Source organism: Phycodurus eques, chromosome 19, assembly GCF_024500275.1.
Source record: "Phycodurus eques isolate BA_2022a chromosome 19, UOR_Pequ_1.1, whole genome shotgun sequence".
Taxonomy (NCBI): Eukaryota; Metazoa; Chordata; class Actinopteri; order Syngnathiformes; family Syngnathidae; genus Phycodurus; species Phycodurus eques.
The window spans coordinates 11,826,714-11,849,112 of NC_084543.1; the positions used below are offsets into that span (position 1 = coordinate 11,826,714).

General features: G+C 39.5%; 2 protein-coding genes across 8 annotated transcripts in view; one reads left to right on the plus strand and one right to left on the minus strand.

The window, feature by feature from the left end:
* On the minus strand, positions 1–11,848 carry LOC133417714 (uncharacterized). 7 transcript variants are annotated; one of them, XM_061705735.1, is made up of 14 exons: positions 11,507–11,848; positions 10,055–10,213; positions 9,764–9,926; positions 9,463–9,600; positions 8,866–8,955; positions 6,404–6,535; positions 6,095–6,211; positions 5,648–5,841; positions 4,403–4,565; positions 4,036–4,167; positions 3,308–3,421; positions 2,328–2,395; positions 531–568; positions 1–147 (listed from the first exon to the last, which is right to left on the minus strand). In XM_061705735.1, the coding sequence occupies exons 2-14, from the start codon at positions 10,160–10,162 to the stop codon at positions 48–50; spliced, it is 1,557 nt and encodes a 518-aa protein (XP_061561719.1). In that variant the 5' UTR covers positions 10,163–10,213; positions 11,507–11,848; the 3' UTR covers positions 1–47. The 7 variants fall into 7 exon arrangements, with proteins under 7 accessions (XP_061561719.1, XP_061561715.1, XP_061561716.1 ...); XM_061705731.1 differs by having other exon boundaries at positions 10,055–10,257; XM_061705732.1 differs by having other exon boundaries at positions 45–147; positions 521–568; positions 10,055–10,257.
* l3mbtl2 (L3MBTL histone methyl-lysine binding protein 2) overlaps positions 11,826–22,399 on the plus strand; it is a 16,057-nt gene continuing 5,483 nt past the window's right edge. The window contains exons 1-13 of the mRNA XM_061705730.1: positions 11,826–11,967; positions 12,399–12,833; positions 12,952–13,072; positions 13,166–13,299; positions 14,740–14,809; positions 15,087–15,166; positions 16,533–16,650; positions 17,746–17,880; positions 18,506–18,591; positions 18,830–19,079; positions 21,071–21,135; positions 21,389–21,493; positions 21,562–21,709. Coding sequence (XP_061561714.1) covers positions 12,483–12,833; positions 12,952–13,072; positions 13,166–13,299; positions 14,740–14,809; positions 15,087–15,166; positions 16,533–16,650; positions 17,746–17,880; positions 18,506–18,591; positions 18,830–19,079; positions 21,071–21,135; positions 21,389–21,493; positions 21,562–21,709 — 1,663 coding nt within the window. The 5' untranslated portion in view covers positions 11,826–11,967; positions 12,399–12,482. The remainder of the gene's footprint in view (positions 11,968–12,398; positions 12,834–12,951; positions 13,073–13,165; positions 13,300–14,739; positions 14,810–15,086; positions 15,167–16,532; positions 16,651–17,745; positions 17,881–18,505; positions 18,592–18,829; positions 19,080–21,070; positions 21,136–21,388; positions 21,494–21,561; positions 21,710–22,399) is intronic.

Consider the following 22,399-nt stretch of genomic DNA (forward strand, 5'->3'; position numbering starts at 1 on the left):
CATAATTATAATAGGAATGCTACAAAACAAGACACAATCTACAAAATTTACATGCAAGCACAAAAGACAGACAAAAATGAACACAACACCAATGCTGTAAATTTCATGCTGTCCTCTTCCACTCCAGAATTATTCCATATCATGTGGCTGCAAAACACGAGATGAAAAATAGATAAATGCATCTCTGTATCAAGTCATCATCACTTTTTCATTGATAATTTTCCATAATAATTTCATTTCTTATAGTCTAATTTAATAATTTAATTTATATAATTTATCTGTACATACATTAGTGACAAAGTACTCTGTGGTCTTAATGACAAAAGTACATTTGGTAGTAACAATGACAATATATTGAACTAATATTTTTACTTGCATTTTCTACACACACACATATATATATATATATATATATATATATATATATATATATATATACAGTCATAACTGACAATTACTATATCTGCCAGGCAATAAACGCAGAGAATTGAAATGATTAAAAAAATTTAATTAAAATTACATTTGCAAACCTTCCCAGTAATTCAAGTCCCATCCTTTTGCAGCTTTCCTGCAAAATAAATAATTTATTATGTGATATATTGAAAATGGTGGCGCAACTAACATACCCAGATGCACATGGCAACTGTAAAACCCTCACCTGTTTAACCATTTATACAAATAAATGCGTATATAGTGTACTTTTTCATAAAACTTTATATCATAATAATAGCATTAATTATCTCTTCATTTTATGTCCATCTCTATAATCAATAATATACAGGAAATAAATTTACACTCCCTAAAATGTTGGTAAGCAACAGGACAGGTAAGCATACACAACTCCCAAAAGGTTAGGGATATTTGACTTTCGGGTGAAATTTCAAGATAAACCTAAAATGCACTATAACCTTTACACATAAACGTAATTTGACCTTCTTCAAACTTTTGAAGAAGTTCTATAACAAGAAGCTGAATGGCAAAACTCCCAACAGATGTTTGATCCATGGATCAACCAAATCAGTTCACTTCTATTCATTTCTGTGACTCTTCCAGTCTCTCTTTATCCCTGTTGCATCCACCTGATGACACTCTAAGCTCAGTGACCATTTCCCTCTGAGAACAAGGCTTGCAATGGTGAGGTTCTGCCGATCCAATTGTTTTGTGTTGTATTGGTCTTATGATGTCAAAATGTGAACAGCATAATGAAGAGGACTGTTTAAATACCAATTCTAATTGAACCAAGCCATTTGTTGGTCGATTCATGGATCAAAAATCTGTTGTGAATTTTGCCTTCCAGCTTCTTGTTAGAGAGCAGAAAGTTGTGTAAAAACAAATAAAACATTGGAAAGTAAAATTCAGTCCACCTGTAAAGGTTATAGTGCATTTTAGGGTCATCCTAAAATTTCACCCAAAAGCCAAATATTGCAAACTTTTGGTATTTCAAGAAGTTAACTGCAGCAAGCATACAATCAATGTGTTCTCAGATTTACTGTAGAATATGCCATATTGTACTAGGTGTGTCAGAAAAGTCCCAGGACTAGTGTAACAAAAGATATGCGTATTTCAAACTACAAACTATGAGTTTTCCTCTTGGGCCAGGCGATCAACCAGCTTGTCTATAAAGAGATCCTGCGATGTTTGCTTCCTTCAGTGGGCAAGAAAAGGTTAGAGTTGCGGCGGGACAACTTGCGACTGCCTCACCATAACAACGCACCTGCTCACAATGTCCTGAGCATCTGAAATTTCCTGTCCGAGTAGGACATCGCTGTGCTGCAGCAACCTTCCTACTCACCCGACCTGGCTCCGGGTGATCCATCCATCCATTTTCTACACCGCTTATCCTGGTTCGGGTCGCGGGGCGCCGGAGCCTATCCCAGCTGACTTCGGGCGAAAGGCGGACTACACCCTGAACTGGTCGCCAGTCAGTCGCAGGGCACATATAGACACGGACAACCATTCGCACTCACATTCACACCGTCACTGAGTGGGAACTGAACCCACGCTGCCTGCACCAAAGTCAGGCGAGTATACCACTACACCATCAGTGACTTCCCGCTCCGGGTGATGTTTTCCCTTTTTTGAAGCTCAAAGGGGGTCATCAAGGGGATCCGTTTTGAAGAAATGGACGGCATCAAGATATGAAGACCAAACTCAGGAGGATAATCTTTCCAGGATTGAATGAAGGCATAGCAGTGACGGCTGAAAAAGTATGTTAGACTCTAGGGGGATTACTTTGAAGGGAAAAATTATATGAAATAGGTCTTTTGGATATCAGTCCTAGAACATTTCTGACACACGTCTTATGTTGCGTACTTAAACACACTTACATTTAGAATCCTTTCTGTAATGATCTCTGAAAATGGGAATGTGTTTTTCTCTCTGAGGAATTCATAGTCTGAAAATAAGAGTCAATTCATTGTAGTTCCACCAAAACATACAATTACCAAAACAGCAAAAAAAAAAAAAAAATGATGACCACCTCGATATCACACCCGTCCTAATCAGTGTTGTACACGAACAAGTTCAATGAACGAAAGTTCACATTTTGTGCTAACGTGACCTGAACTTAGTTCATTTCTGCCTGATGAACATACATTCTGGTGTCAAATAACGGTTTTCGAAGGAAAGTTCATTTTCATTCAAGAGTGCCAGGTTTTGTTAGGGACTTTCAGGAAAAAAACTGTCTGAACACACTATATACAAGCCTTCATATGTCGGCGGATAAACACTGTATTTGGTAATTGATTCAGTGAGGCCACGGCCGCCATTTGTGGCAGGCACATCGCAGCTGCGTGAGAACGCTTTGTGCATTCAGGGACACCGCATTAATTGGAGTGAATGTGTTCTTCGGTGGTTCTTTTGTAATACAGTACATAATTGTAAAAATTGATTATGCCTACTAGGAGAATTATCATTTGTATGAGAATGCTTTAGTTAAAACTATACGATCACACTGTCATGATATGGAATTAATTTTGTTTTGTAATATAAGAACAGATCAAATAAAATATTTTGCTACTATAGTCAGCCTAAGCTGCAAGAAATGCAAAGTTATCAATGTCCTTTCATTATCGTTCCTGTCATACTGTGTTACGTTCGTGTTTTTGTTTCCACATTAAGGACAAAAATCCCATTTTTGTTTTAATTCGTCATTTTAAAAAGACCATTCAAGCAACACGTTTTTACCCATGTTTTTGAGATTGTAGATTGAAAACTGCAGCCAAACTTTCAAGTAGTATTGAACTTTCCCAACACTGGTCCTAATACATCTTGATTACATTTCTTGCAGATGTTAAGGAAGTCGTACCTGTCTGGTTCTGTGGAGAACACAGGTGGTTGGTGGCAGACTTTTGGGGAAAGCGTGCATACTGTTGAGGGGGTGGTTCTGGAGACGTGGAAGCCATGGCTGATGCTGTGAGGTCTGGTGGGCAATGCATATTGGAATGAATCTTTAATGTTTTCATATAGTCTGCCAAGAGCAGTAAGTAAAACATTCAGCACAAACATGCCCCTGTAATCCATTTACCGGGGTATCCATTTTATGTACCACATGCTCTTCTTGTTTTGGGATTGTGGGAGGAGAACATGCAAACTCAACAAAGGAAGACCGGAGCCAAGATTGGAACCCAAGACCTCAAAACTGTGAGGCACGTGTGCTAACTACTAGGGCCTAACTGTGTTATGTTATTTTAACGATTTTTAGAGAATAGCCTAGTCAGTATGGCTGGATAAAACTTTATAATTCAGGTTGTGTAGAGGAAATATAAGTAACCATGACATAAAAGATACAGTACTGTTAAAAGGAGCAAAATAACAAATGAAGGCATGTAACTTGATTACAAGATGTTACCGGTATTTAAAAGACAGATAATATACGGTAGACTAAACATAAAGGAGAATCACTGACCTAAATCAATGGTCATTCAGTAGTCCACAACCTGAGTCTACATTAATCATTTTGGAGTATCCTGCTTTAATCGTCATTCAGCCGTCAAGCCCAGTTTCTTATTGTGAAAAAATGTTAGTCTAACTTACCCCAAGGTGTGAGAGGAAAAGTCAGATCCTTCTTTTTGACCTTAGTATTCATAGACAATCCAGCAGGCTCCCTCTGTGTCTCATCATCCACCAAGCAGATCGTTTGGGCCTCTCTCTCTCTTTGAATTATAACTGAGTGAAAAGTTATTTATTTAGTCAATTAATGATTATCATAATCATGCACCATCTTCATAATTATTCATTCACTCATGCTGGACAATTGAAAATTACCATGGTTTCTGGTTTGTCCCATAAAATGCAGTCAACTGGAAGCCACCAACTCTATTGTTACTCTTCCATATTCTGTGTTTAAATTAAATGGCCACAGAACAGAAAATATAGAAATAACACGAGACTGTAGACTAACCTTCTAATAGGCTCTGATATAATTCTTTTATAGCTGCAACAATTTCAAGTTCTTTCGTCGTGACTCCCTCCAAGCCATGGAGGTAACCACAGGACACTTTATTCTTTTTCCCATAACCATGCAGGAAAAGTGGATGCAAACCAACCATCTTGAATTTATGAACCTGCAAACAAATAACCTTTTTATTACATGAACAGCTACAGTATATTCACAAAAATATTGCTTTCAATTTCCCCAAAACTTACCTTGGCCTTTGACCAGTGCCCCAATTGGGATAAATATTTGGCAAACATCAAGTGTTGATTAGTTGTTGACAGATTCCAAATGTTGAGAATTAAATGAATGCTTTTGGAGGAGTAGTGAAAAACAATGTTTTTCCAAACAGCATGAAGCCTTGAAATTTGGCATTTAAATATAAATACATGGGCAACTGGAGGCACAATGCCACCCAACAAGTAGATACGCAAACGCCCGATTAACTAAACTTGATTTATTTTCATGATTTTCAATTATTTTATTTTTTTAACAATGAATCATAAAGGAAGGATTCTGAAGGATTGTTTACAAATTGGTTATGAATTAATTGTTAACTAACAATTTCAATGGTAGTATCCATTTGATAACTGTTTAATGACTTACAAAGCATTTTTTAATTAACCTAATAATTACATTTACCTTAAATGTAAAGTAGAACGACTTATTTGAGGTCTGTATGGTTTAGTACATTGTTAATGAAAGAGAAGTACAGTACTACAGTAATCCTGGTATCTCTTAGTCACAGGGCCAGACCCAGCCTGCTATACGTAATTTTATGTGGGTTGCGAAATCCTGGAAATTATGTGCGTCCCAAGTTATTTCCTCTGCTTGCCATTTTTTTCCTTTAATTCTGATTTCAAAACTAGTTATCCATCAATTTTTCTGTCCAAAATGATGTCATGAATAGGCCTAAATGTGTGAAATACATATGCAGCTACACATATGAATTCACGGATAATATCAGCTTGGAAGGCCACCATAATACTGACATGGAATGGTGCAGTGAAAGCAAGATTGACACCGCTGTGGATAGTGGACCACCCTTTTTTCATATATATATATATATATATATATATATATATATAAAAACAAAGGAAAAAAACAAAACAAAAAAAAACCATAAAACTCCCATTCAAAAAACTGCTGCTATAGTGTAATGTGTCTGGGTTGGCAGGTCCCACCAAAGTAATACATGGATTTTCAACTTACCAGAATCCGAGCAGTGTCCACTAACTTGGGAGTATTACCCGTTTTTCTAAGCTTTGTCGCCCATTCCTTGGAGGCCTTTTCTTGAGCCCTCTGTATCTTCTCCTTCATGGGCTGCCGGGCGCCACAAAGTTTGCATACCTTGCACGCGACAGGGACGCGCTGCATGCAAGCTAAGCATTGTTTTAGGGTTGATCCTGGGATTCCAACAGAAACACAGATTTATCTGGCCATATATCATACCAACACCATATCCTACCTCTCAGTACATACACATGTACTGTAATAACTGCACCAATTTGGTGGAATGGCCCATACATAACAGTTATATTGCACGTTGAAACTCGAGAGGCCTCAAATAAAACAAAATAATGAAAGATGCTAACCAGCAAATTACAGAAAATGTGCCCATAATATAGTCACAACATGTAGATTTTCATGAGGTCTTACCAGTCTGCTTTGGTGGAGAGCACAGTATGGAAGCAAACCTTTGGGCAGCTGCTGCAGAGTGTTGTAGAGTCGGTCTTGGAGATGAGGGGGACATGGTGCATGGCAGAGGTGCAGGGTCTAATGTCAAGTGTGGAATTAACATATGTACGTATACTGGTTTTGCAGTCTGCCAGGGAAGTAAAGATTGCCAATGCAAACTGTCCTTATTTATTCAAATGGAGCCCCGTTGCTATACCTGAAGTCCACATCCAAGAGTGGGAGCTAAAGTGTCTTATTTATATCAAGAAATGTGAATATAATTTACCTTACCACAAGTTTTACGAGGGAAGGCAACATCCTCATCTTTGACCTTAGGGTCCAAAGGAGATCCAACAGGCTCCCTCTGTCGCCCTGAATCCACCAGGCAGACTGTTTGATGATCCTTCTCCCTCTGAATTATTACTGTGGGGGAAAAGAAAATGAATAATTTTAGTAAATGAAATATTACCATCCTATCTTTATCACGTTTCATTCATTCATGTTGAACGGCATTGTAGAATTACAGTGGTTTCTGTTGTTATGGAACCTATTTGATAGTAGAATGCAACTAATTGTATTAGCCTCTAACTGTGTGTTATAAGATTGTAAGAGTTGGGATCAATGCTTATTACTGACAGCATCTACCTAAAGGAAGGGCTGGGCGATTTATCAATGTTATTAATTCATTACAAACCCAATTCCAATGAAGTTAGGACGTTGTGTAAAATGTCAATTAAAAAAAGAATACATTAATTCATTCATTCATTTTCCGTACTGATGATCCTCACTAGGGTCCCAGCCGTGCTGGAGCCTAGCCCAGTTATCTTTGTGGTGAGAGGCGGGGTATACCCTGAACTAGTCGCCAGCCAATCGCAGGGAACATATAGACAAACAACCATTCACACTCACATTCACTCCTACGGGCAATTTAGAGTCTTAACTCAACCTACCATAGAGGTACATGCCCGCCCGCACACACACACGCACGCCCAATGACATAACGACATAAGGCTGGGTACAGAGTATGCAGGTGAGGAACACCATTTCAAGGAGCCATCTGCACCAGGAACTGATCACAGACTGTGGCCACAGGACACTGGCACAGAGCTCCGTGTGCAATGGAGTAGCAGGAGACACGCACGATGATCAAGCACCCCATGAGGCAGGACCACGGCCACGGTCCATCACAGCACCAAGTGCAGAGGGCTCCCTCTGAGGAAACAATGTAGATACTAAAAAATGTAAAACAATAAAATCAATGTAAACTAACACGGTTTAAAACATAAATAACAGACCTAAAACTATAAAGAACGGCATTACGATGAAATAAGTAAATAAATAAAAAATATTGTATTAGTTAAAAGCTAAAATAAAAAGGTGCATCTTGAGCCTGCTCTTAAAAATGAAAACGTTCTCTGCAGCCCTGAGTTCTCCAGCAGGCTGATCCACAAATGGGAGATGGAGAACTGGAACGATGCATCGCCGAGTGCGTGTCCTGATTTTGGGAATGGAGGACCAGAGTCGGAGGACCTCAGGGCTCAGGAGGATTCATATACACTCGGGTAAAAGAAGCTCTGCAGGACAATAAGGCCCAAGGCCATTAAGACATTTTAAAAAAACAGTAAAAGAACCCTCAATCCTGAAACACACGTGAAGCCAATGCAGTGATTTTAAAATCGGTGTCATGTGCTCCCGCCTTATGGTCTATGTCAGGGCACGTGCAGCTGAGTTCTGTAGTAGCTGTAAACCTGAAATTGTCTTTTTAGGAAGACCAGAAAGCAGGGCATTACAATAAGCAATCCGATTGGTGACAAAAGCATGCATTCTCCGTGTTGGCCCGAGAGAGATGGGTTGGACTATGGCTAAGTTCTTCATTTAAAATAAATAAATAAATAAAATACTATTTTTATAAAATGTTTTACCTGCAGGATAATAGTGAACTCAGACTCTAAAATAACACCCAGCTTTTTAATTTGTTAAATGTTAAATGTTTCTCTCTCTGGGCCTCCAGACCGATGACTAAAACTTCAGTTTTGTCCTGGTTAAACTGGAGAGGGTTCTCTGCCATCCGGGATTCGATGTCTAAAATACAGTTAAAAGAGAATCCATTGGCCTGGTGTAATCAGGAGTCACAGAGATGTACAACTGCGTATCATCGGCATACTTATGGAAGCTCACTCCATGCCTCCTGATGACAACCCCAAGAGGGAGAAAATACAAATTACAATGCAGGTCCTAAAATTGATCCCTGCATCAAACCACATTATTTATAGAATTTTGAGGGGCATGTATCCAAACTTTCCATAAAACTTCTCTCAGTGGAAGGTTAAAAACGATTTGTGTGCAACACAAGAGTGGCCAACCAGGTATTTTAGTAAATTTAAAAGAATGGTGTGGTCTACTTCATCAAAAGCTGCACTAAGCTCCAGCAGAACCATCACCATTTCTGGCTATGAAGATTACTCCATATATTCTATATTGTATTACATTACTCACTGAATGGTGAATCTGAGAGGCTATTCTTTCATATTTTTTCTGGATACTTTGTTGATCTTTTCCTGATGGGCAAAAATGAGGCGTCTATTTTGATGTACTGCGTTTATTTATTCAAGTGGACGGCACGCCCAGCGATTAATTGGAACACGCATTTATTAGAGCAGAGGTCGTTATTTGAGGTAATATAGCATATTATGCACAGATATGGTTACACGGAGCTACTCATGTCATGTCATGAGTGTTTCATGATGTCTTACCAGAATGTTTTGGTGGAGAGCAAAGTTTGGTTCCACACTTTTGGGGTGATGTCACAGAAGGTTGAGGAGTCAGTCCTGGAGATGAGGAGGCTATGGTGGATGACATAGGTGTACGGCCTACAGTTACATATAATATGGATCTTTATGATTTTTTTTTCAATGGTCTGTCAGAGACCTGTAAATAAAATATACCGACACAAATCCTAAAGCAATCTCGAGAACAGACGAGTTATACAGTATGCGTCAGACAGACATCAATCTAACATATAGCATTTGTAACAGGTGGTATAATAATCCATCCATTTTCTGTACTGCTTCTCCTCACTAGGGCGTGCTGGAGCCTATCCCAGCTAACTGCGGGCAGGAGGCGGGGTACACCCTGAACTGGTTGCCAGCCAATCGTAGGGCACATATAAACAAACACCCATTCCTTCATTACAAGATGTCATATGTAAATTTGTCAGATTCTGGACCACAGTGTGATTCCCAACCACACCCAGCAATTATTTATGATTTAAAGAATCCTGCTTTACTTCTTATTGCAGAGTCGGGTTGACAACATTTTCCAATAAAGACATGTAAGTTCGTCGGCCTTACCCCATGGTGTTAAAATAACAGGAAAGGCCACATCCTCCTCTTTGACTCTGGTATCCAGAGAAGATCCAGCAGGTTCCCTCGGTCCTTCATTGTCCATCAGGCAGACAGTTTGGGCCTCCTTCTCTCTTTGAATAATCACTGTGTGAAAAAAGAGTTACCTACATACGTTAGTTAGGGGTTATAATGTAATCATATTGTATCCATTCACACTCTCATTTGTTTGCTATTTTTTTCCAGTACAAAAGAAAATTACAATATTAATTTACAACATTTCTTGCATCAAAGGTATGTGCTGGCTAACCTTCTAGGAGACTCTGATATAAATCTTTAATGGCTGCAACAATTTCAAGTTCTTTAGTTGTGACTCCTTCCAAGCCATAGAGGTAACCACAAGACACCTTGTCTTTTTTCGCGTACCCATAGAGCAAAAGAGGATGCAATCCGACCATCTTGAATTTATGAACCTGCAAACATACTAGTAACATTATTCAAATCCATGAAATACTAAAAGAGAAAACTTTTTCCAGTGTGTATTAGTATGTAGGTTGCCAGTTCTAAAATAAAAGATGTTTGTAGAGATTTTTAAACTTACAAGAATCCGGGCTGTGTCCATTAACTTTGGAGCATTACCCATTTTTCTGAGTTTTGTTGCCCATTCCCTGGAGGCTTTTTCTTGAGCTCTCTGGATCTTCTTCTTCATGGGCTGCTGAGTTCCACAAAGTTTGCATACCTTGCACGCAACTGGGACGTGCTGCAGGCAAAATATGCATTGTTTTACGGATGATCCTGGCATTCCTAACACAACAGAATATGGGACAACATGATTGAAAAATCCATCTATAGCAATGATTCTCAAAGAGTGGTACGTGTAACACTAGCGGTACACAGGCTCTCTTCAGTTGTATGCAAAAGAATCACTGCCCAAGTACAGTTCAGTTGTATTTAACTTTTAAGATCAATACATTTGAATTTACTCTTAAGGGACATTTTGTTGAGGTGTAATTTTTATTTATGTGGAACACATTTCAAATGAATCATTACATAAGTACACTTTTTTCCTGTATTTAAATGCTGTGCTAATGTCCAAAGTGTGTACAGTGTTACAGTGATTTACACAAATATGAACACTTAGGCCTAATACACTACTATTTTAATGTTGGTCATTATGGTGGTACTTAGACAACTAAATATTTTTTTAGCTGGTACCTGGTGTCAAATGTTTGCGAATCAATTATCTATAATGGCCTATCACAGCTGACTTTGGGCGGAAGGTGGGGTACACCTTGCATGAACTGGTCGCCAGCCATTCACAACTATGGGCAATTTAAAGTCTGAATCAACCTCAAATCCATGCATATAGAGATGCCGTAGCACCCTAACATTTAATTCTGTCTTATTATTAATTATTCCAAATTGTTATTCAGCTGCTGGATGACTGTGTTGAGTTAAATCTGATCAAACAAATGAATGAATTAATTAATTAATTAATTACAACAGCAGCAAGCAAAAACTGAATGCTTGATTGGATTGTATTAGCCAAGTTCAAACAAAGACGGTATGTGTACAGGTACTCGACCCTAAGGAATCGAAGCGTACTGTATAATGATGCATAATTCTTAAATGTTTCCATTTTTAAAGGACACAATTTCAATTTTCCCAAAAATCCATTTGATACAAGTAAAATAATAAGCACATATCTGTGAGACATTAGACGCTTTAGGCTATGTATCAAAATGCAGAATGCATTGGGGAATGCTTAAGATTCAATTACGAAGGATTACTTACATTTCAATGCAGCCCTGACTTTGATTGACGCAATAAATCTGCTTTGACATTTTAATACTCACCCTCGCTGATCATAAGTATGTTAACCTGCTCTTAGCTAACATTACTGTTGATGTTAGCTTATTCTGTGTAGTTAACTTCAGCAGTGTCATCGTAACGGTGGACCTCGTACTGTATTTAAATGCACCGTACAACATTAACCACGTAAACAGACCAGTGTTTTAAATGTAGTTTAAAAAAAAAAGTGGACATGACTTACTGATGATAACTGGATGAGGTCCAACAGAATCGCACTTTCTCAATTGGGAGCGTCAATCCCATACAATATGTGTCATGAGCGCCACTGTGTGCAATTTTGACGGAACAGCAACTCGCCTCTGCAAATCTTTCCATTTGGTGACAATGAAATTATCATGATTGATTATTCAAACAATCAATTGTTTTTGTTTGGCTTGCTTAAAATAATGGGTTTCAGGAGCCAATACTTCACATTAGAAGGATTTCCAGTATTTACTTTCTTTTTTTTGGCTGCAGCCACAACTACCATATTCAGACTTTTATTATATACAATTATTTATTTGTAATTGAACGTCAAATTCCACGCCACCCGGTCCCACAACGCGGGTCGACTCGCGAGAATACGGTCACTGACATGAATGACGTAAAACGTATGCGACCTTGTGCGGCTCAGCCAGTAAACAACTTCATTACGACGCTTCTGTAAGTAACACAAAATATAAATGCAGCGAATTATTACGAACGTATGAAAATGCTTCCTTTGGGGGCTACTATTTTCCGTCTGTTTAGTAGTTTTACTGAACTTTCAAACGATGCTAACTTTTAGCACGCATTGTGTGATCGCAGAACGTATATGCTTTTTGTTCAAATTCGACTATAATTTCATTGTTTCTCAATACTTACCAGACCGCTTGCAGCATACTACATGTTGGTCATTAACGAATGAAAAACTGCAGAGGAAGAACATTTACCACTGTGACTGTAACCCACGTGGATGAATTATTCATTGTGAATTTTAACTAAATTAATCGTGTGATGTATATCCTGTTTACGAGGTGTGGTTGTTGGTGCATGTGCACTAGCAATAGATTCTTAAAACATTATAACATACAATCATTCTGTGTTATTTTTAGAATTTAAGAAGGACATGCCGCCTGAAGAAAGGATGTGGTGGGAGTAGGTGTGCTTCCAGCCCTATTGGATGAGTAGAATACAGGATGCCTTACCACTGTGTGGCGTACGGATGTGGCAAAACTGCTGAAAACAATGTGACACTTTTTAGATTCCCCAAAGACCCAGAGGAGTTTCGCAAATGGGAGAAGCAGGTTCAGCGTACTCGCAGCGACTGGTTCGCCTCACCCAACTGTCACCTCTGCAGCGACCATTTTGGTAAAGACTACTTTGAGTCCATATCACCCTTAGGGGTTCCAAAGCTGCGAACTGGGGCAGTCCCCACTGTGTTTGTCCGCCCACACTGCTCTTCCTGCAATGGCACTGGCTGTAATAACTGTTTTCCTGCTATCAAACACCGGAGCATTGATGCAGAACCGAAAGAGTGTAATATTATAGTGAGTACTAATTATCTTTTTTTATTTTGTATAGAAATGTTCTCTCTAGAGTCCACAAAGTTCTAAACGGGAGCGTTAAACAAGATTTCCAGTTACTGAATGAATGTCTTTTTCACAGGCACATTCTCAGACAACGAATAATGAAATAGCACCATCATGGTCACATAGTACAGATAGAGCAAGTGGTGAGGAACATCAGACAGGACAACTTGAGGAGCAGTCTAAAGTTGAAAAAACAGGTTAGTGCATACTAAAATAAGGGAAAGCATATTATGAATGGGAAATGAAAAACATTTCATTTAAAATTCCATTTAAAAAATTTTTTTTTACAGTGGTGTGCGAGACATGTGGCGCAACTGGCAGCAGTAGCAGCTTTTACTCAAAAAGCAAGCGTTTCTGTAGCGCATTGTGCGCGCGTTCCTATTCCTCCCACTTAAAGAAGTTGACCGCACGGGCTCGCCTGCAGGTAAGAAAATAATGTGTTTCTGTCAACAAGACGTAGTATTGAATTTAAATCACAATTTAAGGTGTTTTTGCATCACAACTCTCCCTGTCCTGTAACTGACTCCTTCAGTAACTTGCGTACCTGATGGATGCCGTCTGACAACTTATAAACTACTTTAAACCCAAATTTTTTTTATTTATTTTGTCAGTTTCCAGTGGATGTGTTGACTTGTTCTGTGTCAATTCGACATTCATTTGGAGTGGATGCTTCACTTTTGAAATGAGGGAGGGAGAGATACAATGTGCGGCTTGGAGTGGCCACACCTACAGACTTTAGCTTCAATACATTTCATAAAACCAGTGAATTTCTTTACATTCTATTGAGTTGTGTTTCTATATTTAGATTTCACAAACAATACAGTGCAATTTTCCACTCCATCCATCTGAGTCTCCTAGCCAGTCCAGTTGCACAGTGCCCCATTGTGAACCTGGAAATTTTACAGTACCCCAAAAAATTTTTCCGAAATGTGAAGTATGTGTCCCCAGCAGGCGGCACGGTGGGCGACTGGTTAGATCGTCTGCCTCACAGTTCTAAGGACCGGGGTTCAATCCTCGGCCCCACCTGTGTGGAGTTTGTTCTCCCCGTGCCTGCGTGGGTTTTCTCTGGGCACTCCGGTTTCCTCCCACATCCCAAAAACATGCATGGTAGGTTAATTGAAGACTCTAAATTGCCCGTAGGTGTGAATGTGAGTGCGAATGGTTGTTTGTTTATGTATGCCCTGCGATTGGCTGGCAACCAGTTCAGGGTGTACCCGGCCTCCTGCCCGATGATAGGTGGAATAGGCTCCAGCACTCCCGCGGCTCAGAAAATGGATGGTCCCCGGCATACAAAAACTGCCAGTTGTCAAATGCAACTGTATAGAACCTAGGTGACCAATGTGGTTCCATTCTGGCCATACATGCTCTTTCGGGATGTGTTACCACATCATATTCTGTTGGGAACATGTCTGTGCTCGTGGCCATGAGAGCCATAATTGGTAGGCTTTTCTACTGTATTGGAGAGATAAAAGCCACAGATTTACAGCTCACAAAATCATTTAGGGCTTACTTTCTAACTCTGGAGAATCAGAGGAGCTGTGTAACTTTGGATGCAGCCCTATATGAAATCTACTGAAAGTATAAAAGGCCCACCAGCACTGAAGAGACTACCTGCTACGGATACTCAATATTTTGCTCACCTACAGGTGCTGCTATGGAAAGCAGCAGACCAGCCTTAACCAACGGCATGACTTTTCGTCATGGCTTGGCGTCAATTCCCACTCACTAGATTGTTTCGAAAAACCCCACCTTCAGTAAAATATATTAGATGCAACCTGAATGCAAATGCTTGTGTACAATACAGGGTAAAGACTGAATTGTGTTTAATTAGAATTGACAGGCTGTAATGCCTCTCTTTCTGCAGGAAAAGCCTCTAACAAAAAAGACCAAAGTGTTGAGCAAATTTACCAAAGCACGCTCGACAGTATTGGATGGTGAGGGCTGCATACACGCGCGCGCACACACACACACACACACACACACACACACACACACACACACACACACACACACACATATTTATACTCACTGCTGTCATGGACCATGAACAGTGGAGCCTTTTTTAAATGAGAAAATATTACTATATTCTGTATGTACAAACACATATTATTATCTGGTCATGGTACAAACACCACGTGTTGTACTCTCACTTTCTCCATTCATATACAGTACTTATCTTCCTGTATATATTTTTTTATTTCCATTCTGTAGCACCTGTTGCACTTTTTGAATGGGGCGCCTACTTGGAAAAGGAAACATCCTTGGGGGCATCCGTTTCCTGCTTCAGACATGTGAGTATATCAAATCCAGTGGAACCCCAAAATGTGAACATCCAAAGGGTTGTACAATTTGGAAACTAAAATTTGTTTACAAAATACAGTGGAACCTTGATAAAACGGACCCGGATATAACGGCTATTGGATGAAACGGAAACAAAATAATGTGTCCAAAAATAGTTTCCCTTTGTCACTCTTTGACAAAGTCCTTCAGTTCCAGAATTGGCCGCTTTTGTTTATTGCCGCTGTGGCGTAATGCATGCAAAGAATGGGATTGACGTATTTCTGGGTCACCTTCTGTGCCTACGTGGCGGCCATGTTGAATGTGGTCCATTGACTGGGCGGCCATGTCAAGATGGTTAGATTTATTGTCTATTATGCATAGAGCGCAGCGCAGAGAGAGAGCGGCATGGCCTCGGTGTTAACTCTGAGGAATGCAAAACACACGACTCTGGAGTCTGGAACATGCTATTTTTGGTACAGTGACAGTTTTTTTTTTGTCAAGCTGTTCGCCTTTGGCAACAGATTTGGAACTAGGAAGCACACTAATTCCTCGTGGCTCATGAAAGCAACTCGCCTATGATGAGTCCTGTACGTCAACAATGTCACCATGACCAAGCACACCGGCGTGGTAAGTTTGGATGAAATGTGAAACTTTCAAACATTTTCAATCTTTTTTATATGTACAGTATTTACAATAACATTATACTGTAATGGATGTTTTAGGTGACGGAAAAAAACCTAGAAAACAATAATTTTGCACTTTACAGTAATATTGGTGCATATGGCCTAAAAAAAGTGCTTCAATGTAACGGCTATATCGGACGCCCCCACTCCCCTGTCCCTGTTAGTCTGTCATATCAAGGTTCCACTGTACTTACTTTCTGAAATGCCCTTGGATGTAAGAAAGGGAGCCACAGCTGCAGATGCGCTTGTTTATTGAACACACTGTTTTTTTTATTGAACACTTTGAACAGTAAAGCACACTCAAGCAGGAGCTGCTGTCAGCCACAGCACACGCCCAGACACTCAATCGCTAACGTCGCAAGCCACCCCACCTAAAGGCACATATCTTAATAAACAGACGCTACAATATCTGTACAGTATTTTCTGTAGATTTTATGCTTGCTTTTTTTTTTTTTTTTTTTCATAATTTCGATTTTTTTTTTTTTTTTTAAGTGTGTTTTAATAAGGTTTTTTTTTAAAAGTGTGTTTTAATAAGTTTAAATGTGTTTAAAATCTCTCTATCGTGGACATTCACCTATTGCGGCTGGGTCCAGAATGCAATAAAAAAAAATAAGAATATGTTTACAGCTTTTGTTTCATATTATTAAAATAAATATATAGTACAAAAATACCTTTTTTTTCCTGACTTCTACAGGCTCCCATGTGTGCCCAGTGGGACGACATCAGCATAGGGATGAAGGTAGAAGTCTTAAACACCAATGCAGTCCTGCCCACTAAAGTTTACTGGATCGCTACAGTCATTCAAATTGCAGGTGCGTACATATTTCCATCAGTGTCGTAATTATGTAGATTTCCAATTTCATAACATCTTTTAAGCATTTCCTCAAATTGTTGCCTCTGGTCTGATAGATACCGCCAATCAGGCCAAATTTGAGGAATTTTTCTTTTTAGACCAGCCTCGATTTCCGTATGCCTCTAAAGGATTATCCTGATCTGCTTGGAAAATGGTCAGGTCCGGCAGTCATAAATGTTAAACTTGTTCAATATTCACCGTCTGTTATTTTTAATTTCATTTTATGATTGCAAATCCTTATGTCTGTGGTCAAGATCGAGTTCGGCTGAGCCACGGACTCTGTGATTGTGATGTGAAACAGAACAATAGCCAACTCGGATGCGAACTGAAGCTTGTGGTTGTCGCCGGACACAAATAATCTTGGTACTATGTCAGACATTTGGTTTGGCGGAGAAGATATCGTTATGTACTATATGGGGTGGTGTGTTGGTCATCTTGAATGGAGTTCACATTATGGGAGCAGTAATTACACACTTGCTGATATTTTTTCTCATCATGTGCGGGGTCTCACATTAAAAAGCAATAAATAAGAAAAGAAATTGATTAAGATTAAATCGGTATGTGTGTTCCCTGCTATTGGCTGTTCCCACTTGCAGTTTAATTGTCATTATATAATAAAAAAAAAAACAATAACAATTTTGAAAAGGAAAGATACATAGTGCACACATTTTGTCAAATTCAAGCAGTCTCGTTATGTTTGTCAGGGGCGCACCAGCTGAACCCTGGTGCGCCTCCCAGTGTTGAACTCACCTGAACTCTGAACTCACTATCAGAGCAATAGCACAGGAGTTTGTTTTAGCCGAACCAATGTGTGAAGACAGCCTTAATTGGATGTGTAGTCCACTAGAACAAACAAACTCTGCACCTTAAATAGACACCTCATTATTTTCACCTTTTGGAAAGAGCATAGGAGACATAGCATCTGTCAAGCTGAAGTTTGCAGTGGGGTTTAAAGTGCTGCAGTCTGCCCCTGACCACTGTATGAGGAAAAATACACAACACTAATATTGTCTAATATATTGTCTTTACTGTTGCCTCCCGGGTCCTCTGCCAGGATACAAAGCCTTGTTGCGGTACGAGGGCTTTGAGCATGACAGCAGCCGCGATTTCTGGTGCAGCCTCGTTTCAGGCGAGGTGCACCCCATCGGGTGGTGTGCGATGACTGGCAAGCTTCTGGTGCCTCCGCAAGGTGAGCGCAAAAGTGTATCTTTTTTTTTTTTTTAAACTTCTGAAGCTCGCTCGTAACTAAAGTTTTGGCCCGCAACACAAAGCTAAAAGTCGACCAAGGGACAGCTCGTAACTTCAAAAACTCATAAGTTGGGTCACTCACTCGTAAGTCAAGGTACCACCACAAGTCAGCCGGACACGCAGGGCCGTCATAGAATCCATTACTGGAGGGCGCCTGTGACTGTTATACGTGGACTAGAGCGATTCCCCTGAAAATGTCTTTGCAGATTTCTGGTGCCACCTATCTAGTCCTCTCTTGCACCCGATTGGTTAGTCCAAAAGAGATCAACAACATCAACTATTGACTAATTGGCCAACATATTAGGTACACCTATACCTGATAGGATTACCACTGCAGTATTAAAAGTTTTGCCTTTACAAAGATAAAAATAGTTTTTTAAATTTTGGTTGACATTGTATGGTGATGGGTGACATTAATAAATATACTGTATGAATTAAAATTAGGCTTTATTTTCTGTATAAAGGCAGAATTTTTTATAAAGGTCTCCTGCTGCCTATCGCTAGATTTTGCTGGTGTACCTAATGAAGTGTCCAATTAATGTATTTCGACAACTTGTGTTTTGTAGATGTGGCCAACATCCCTGACTGGAAAGAGTATTTGATGAAAAAGTTGGTGGGGGCCCACACTCTGCCTGTTGAGTTCTACCTGAAGGTAAGCCTGATGAAAATAGACCTACGTACGTTTTGGTAAATTATTAATAGTGGTGATTTAGATGTGGCCCATGAGGATAATGTTCAGTTATTATATATTAATATACATTTATTGTGCGTGTGTTTGTGTGTGTGTGTGTGTGTATATATATGAGAGAGAGAGAGAGAGAGAGAGAGAGATTGAACAAAGTATGACGTCAGTGATAGACTTGATTGCACACTGTGCTTCTTCCTTTTAGCTGAACGAGAGCCTGAAGCAGCAGTCCTTCAGAGTGGGCATGCGCGTGGAGGTGGTCGACCCCAAACACGTCAGCCGGACACGCAAGGCTGTCATAGAATCCATTACTGGAGGGCGCCTGCGGCTGTTATACATGGACCAGAGCGATTCCCCTGAAAATGTCATTGCAGATTTCTGGTGCCACCTGTCTAGTCCTCTCTTGCACCCGACTGGTTGGTCCAAAAGTGTGGGTCACGACATCAAGACACCCAGTGAGTCTGCTTTTTTATTAGTTATTCTGTTGTTTTCTCCATTATTCTATTGGAGAACATGTAGAACTGGCGGCATGGTGGCCGACTGGTTAGAGCGTCAGCTTCACAGTTCTGAGGACCCGCGTTCAATCCCCGGCCCCGCCTGTGTGGCGTTTGCACGTTCTCCCCGTGTCTGCGTGGGTTTTGTCCGGGTAGTCCGGTTTCCTCCCACATCCCAAAAACATGCATTGATTGGAGACTCTAAATTGCCTGTAGGTCTGACTGTGAGTGCGAATGGTTGTTTGTTTGTATGTGCCCTGTGATTGGCTGGCAACCAGTTCGGGGTGTACCCCGCCTCCTGCCCGATGACAGCTGGGATAGGCTCCAGCACGCCCGCGACCCTAGTGAGGAGAAGCGGCTCAGAAAATGGATGGATGGATGGAAAATGTAGAACTGACAGAAAATAGTGCACTTGATTGGTCATTTCTCAAGGTTGGTGTTTGCTCCCCTGCGACCGTGTCGAAGTATCCTTGAGCAATATAGTGAACCCCTGCATAGTCGCAGTTGGCATTCACTATCACTGTTTTTGCATTCAAGCCATAGCAATAAAAGCACTACTTTAGCACCATCTAGTGGGTTCTTGGTGCCAAGGAACTTTCTAGAAGTGAATTGAGGGGCTTCATTTAGACCAGTGGTTCTGAAACGTTTTACACCAAGTACCACCATCATGACCAACATTAAAATACACAAGCGTAGTAGGCCTAAGTGTTCATAAAAAATAAGAACAAATTTGTATTCCTAAAAAGTGCAATGCACAGTTTGAACAAGAAAACTGTACATAAATGCTGATTCATTTACAATGTACAGGTAAAATTGTACCTGAATAAATTGGTTCAAAACAGTTCTTGAAGTTTTAATGCAAATGTGTTGATTCTAAAAGGTAAATACAGCTGAACTGTACTTAGGCAGTGATTCTTTCGCAAAACACAAGAGGGAACCCGCGTTTAAGAATCACTGATTTTGACAACAGCAGAGTTTTGCTGTAATCTTGGGGCCAAGGAATTATGTTGAAGGGTGTTTCGCAGTGATGGAGGTAACGCGTTACTTTGTAACTTTGTAACTCAAAAAATGTGGTCCAGTGATGTCAAAAGTAATCCAACGCGTTACTTTTTATATTGGAGTAGTCAGATTACAGTTACTTTGATTTATCTGCCAATAGTTACTTTTTTGTTCACCAGAACCAGAGTTTAATATGGTTTTGATATTAAAATAGGCTCTTTATGCTCAGGCAACAGATATGTGTCATTAACAAACTACAGTGCTTGGGAACATGAGGCGAGTCAATAACCAAGACACTTGATTCAGTCACGATGCATGTCAGTGTAGACCAATTTTCAGCCTTTGTTTTAGTAATGACTAATAAAATAGACAACACACACACACACACAGTTGCCTTCATGGACCCCCACACAATCAGCAGGGTTGCGTCCGTCCGTCCGTCTGTCTGTCAGGCAGTCAGGAGTCATTAAAGAAGTGTACTGTGCGCTTGTTTATATTTAGGTGGCTATTTGGCATGTCAAATCTGCTGTAAGTTGCTCATTTAATGTGGCTTCAACTACACTCATATTTAAGTTATTTTTTCATGTTGATGACATCATACTGTAACTTGCGTGGCGTACATTACCAAGTAATGGGTACGGTTAAGCTCATGCTTTTTTTGTACTGCGGATAAGTGGTATTCCTGCCACTTGACAGCTGCTGAAAGTAACTCAAAAGTTACTTTTTTATAACTTAGTTACTTTTGAAATCAAGTAATCAGTAAATAACCAAGTTCCTTTTAAGCTCAAGTAATCAGTAAAGTAACTAAGTTACTTTTCAAGGTAACTTGAAACACTGGTGTTGAGGAGTTTCCTTTTGACAAAAATAGTGTTTTGTCACCATCGCAATACAAGTTAAGCCCATTTAAACTTTAGAATTAGAATCATTTATGATTATTGTTTTGTGTGTCACAGGTGTGGTATCTCCAGGTGCTGGTTTGAAGGGCACTTGTGACAGTACAGACAACCTCTTTAAAAAGGTAAACAATGAATCCATATTGGACTCCAATCCTGTCTGTTATTGTGTATCCACCAACAATGTTTTTCTCTGGTTCAAAGTTGCACATAAAATATGAACGCTGTAAAAAAGAAACGTGTTTAAACTTTTTTTTATATGACAGTAACTACGCATGTTGTTACTGATATTTAAAAAAAAAAAAAAAAAAAAAAAAAAACCTTAACCCTGTTGCTAACATGGTTCTAACATTCAGGTCTCTCATATGTCATCTCCAGCCCAGATTTGTCTACATGGATGGAGGTTTCTTTGAGGAGGGAATGAAGCTCGAGGCCATTGACCCTCTAAACCTGGGTAGCATCTGCGTGGCAACTGTACACAAGGTTAAACATTACTACTTAAAAAAATAATATCACACCATTATGCAAAAACTCAATGTACCTCCTCACAGGTGCTGACAGACGGCTACCTAATGGTCGGCATCGATGGCGCAGCATCACTCAATGGCGCTGACAGGTTCTGTTACCACGCCTCCTCTCATGCCATCCTACCCAGAGGCTTCTGCAAAAAGAATAACATCAATCTCACTGTGCCACAAGGTAATTGCGAACATTCTATGTCGTGTATTTCTGATTCAGTCTTAAAATTTGATATTACATCTTGAAGGTAAAAACAGTGCTTAAATTTACAAGTAAATACTTTACACCAAAAAGCTGACTGGATAGTTTTTTTGTTCGATGAAATAATGAAATAAGAATGCACTGTACATAAAACATGATTTATTATTAATTTGTATTACTATTTTATGTGTAAGACCACTAATGCTGGCATAATACCACTTTTTCTAAGGTGATAACGCAACTGAAGTTTATTTATAGAACGAGGTAAAAATCATTTAGAGTATGTACAGTGCTCAACAGTAATTAGTACACAACCCACACGCGCACACACAGACACGTGCAACAAAACTCCCAGAAATGTGGGCCAGTGATGTAACAAATTAAGTGTGACTAGACACCAGTGAAAGTCCAGCAAAGCTAAATTTTAGATGTTTTTTTTTTTTTTTATTGACAAGAATCATCACCGTCACAATTCAGAAAATTGGTGTTGTGTTCAGTGAGAAATGGATTAAAAAGTTTACTTTTCAAAGGGCGTATGCTCAAGTATTCTTTTATTTCAGTTATTCAAACAGTGAAACTCATAAATTCATTAAACACAATTGAAACATCCTTTTTAGAAGGCAAATTCCTACCTAATTTCTACATTAAAAATTATTTTGATTGGTTCAT

Coding starts and splice junctions, on each gene's coding strand:
- LOC133417714 (XM_061705731.1), bottom strand. CDS start 10,255: ATGCCAGGATCATCCGTAAAACAATGCATATTTTGCCTGCAGCACGTC. Junction 9,601..9,763: donor ATATCAGAGTCTCCTAGAAG/GTTAGCCAGCAC, acceptor TTTTTCACACAG/TGATTATTCAAAGAGAGAAG. Junction 4,168..4,402: donor ATATCAGAGCCTATTAGAAG/GTTAGTCTACAG, acceptor CTTTTCACTCAG/TTATAATTCAAAGAGAGAGA.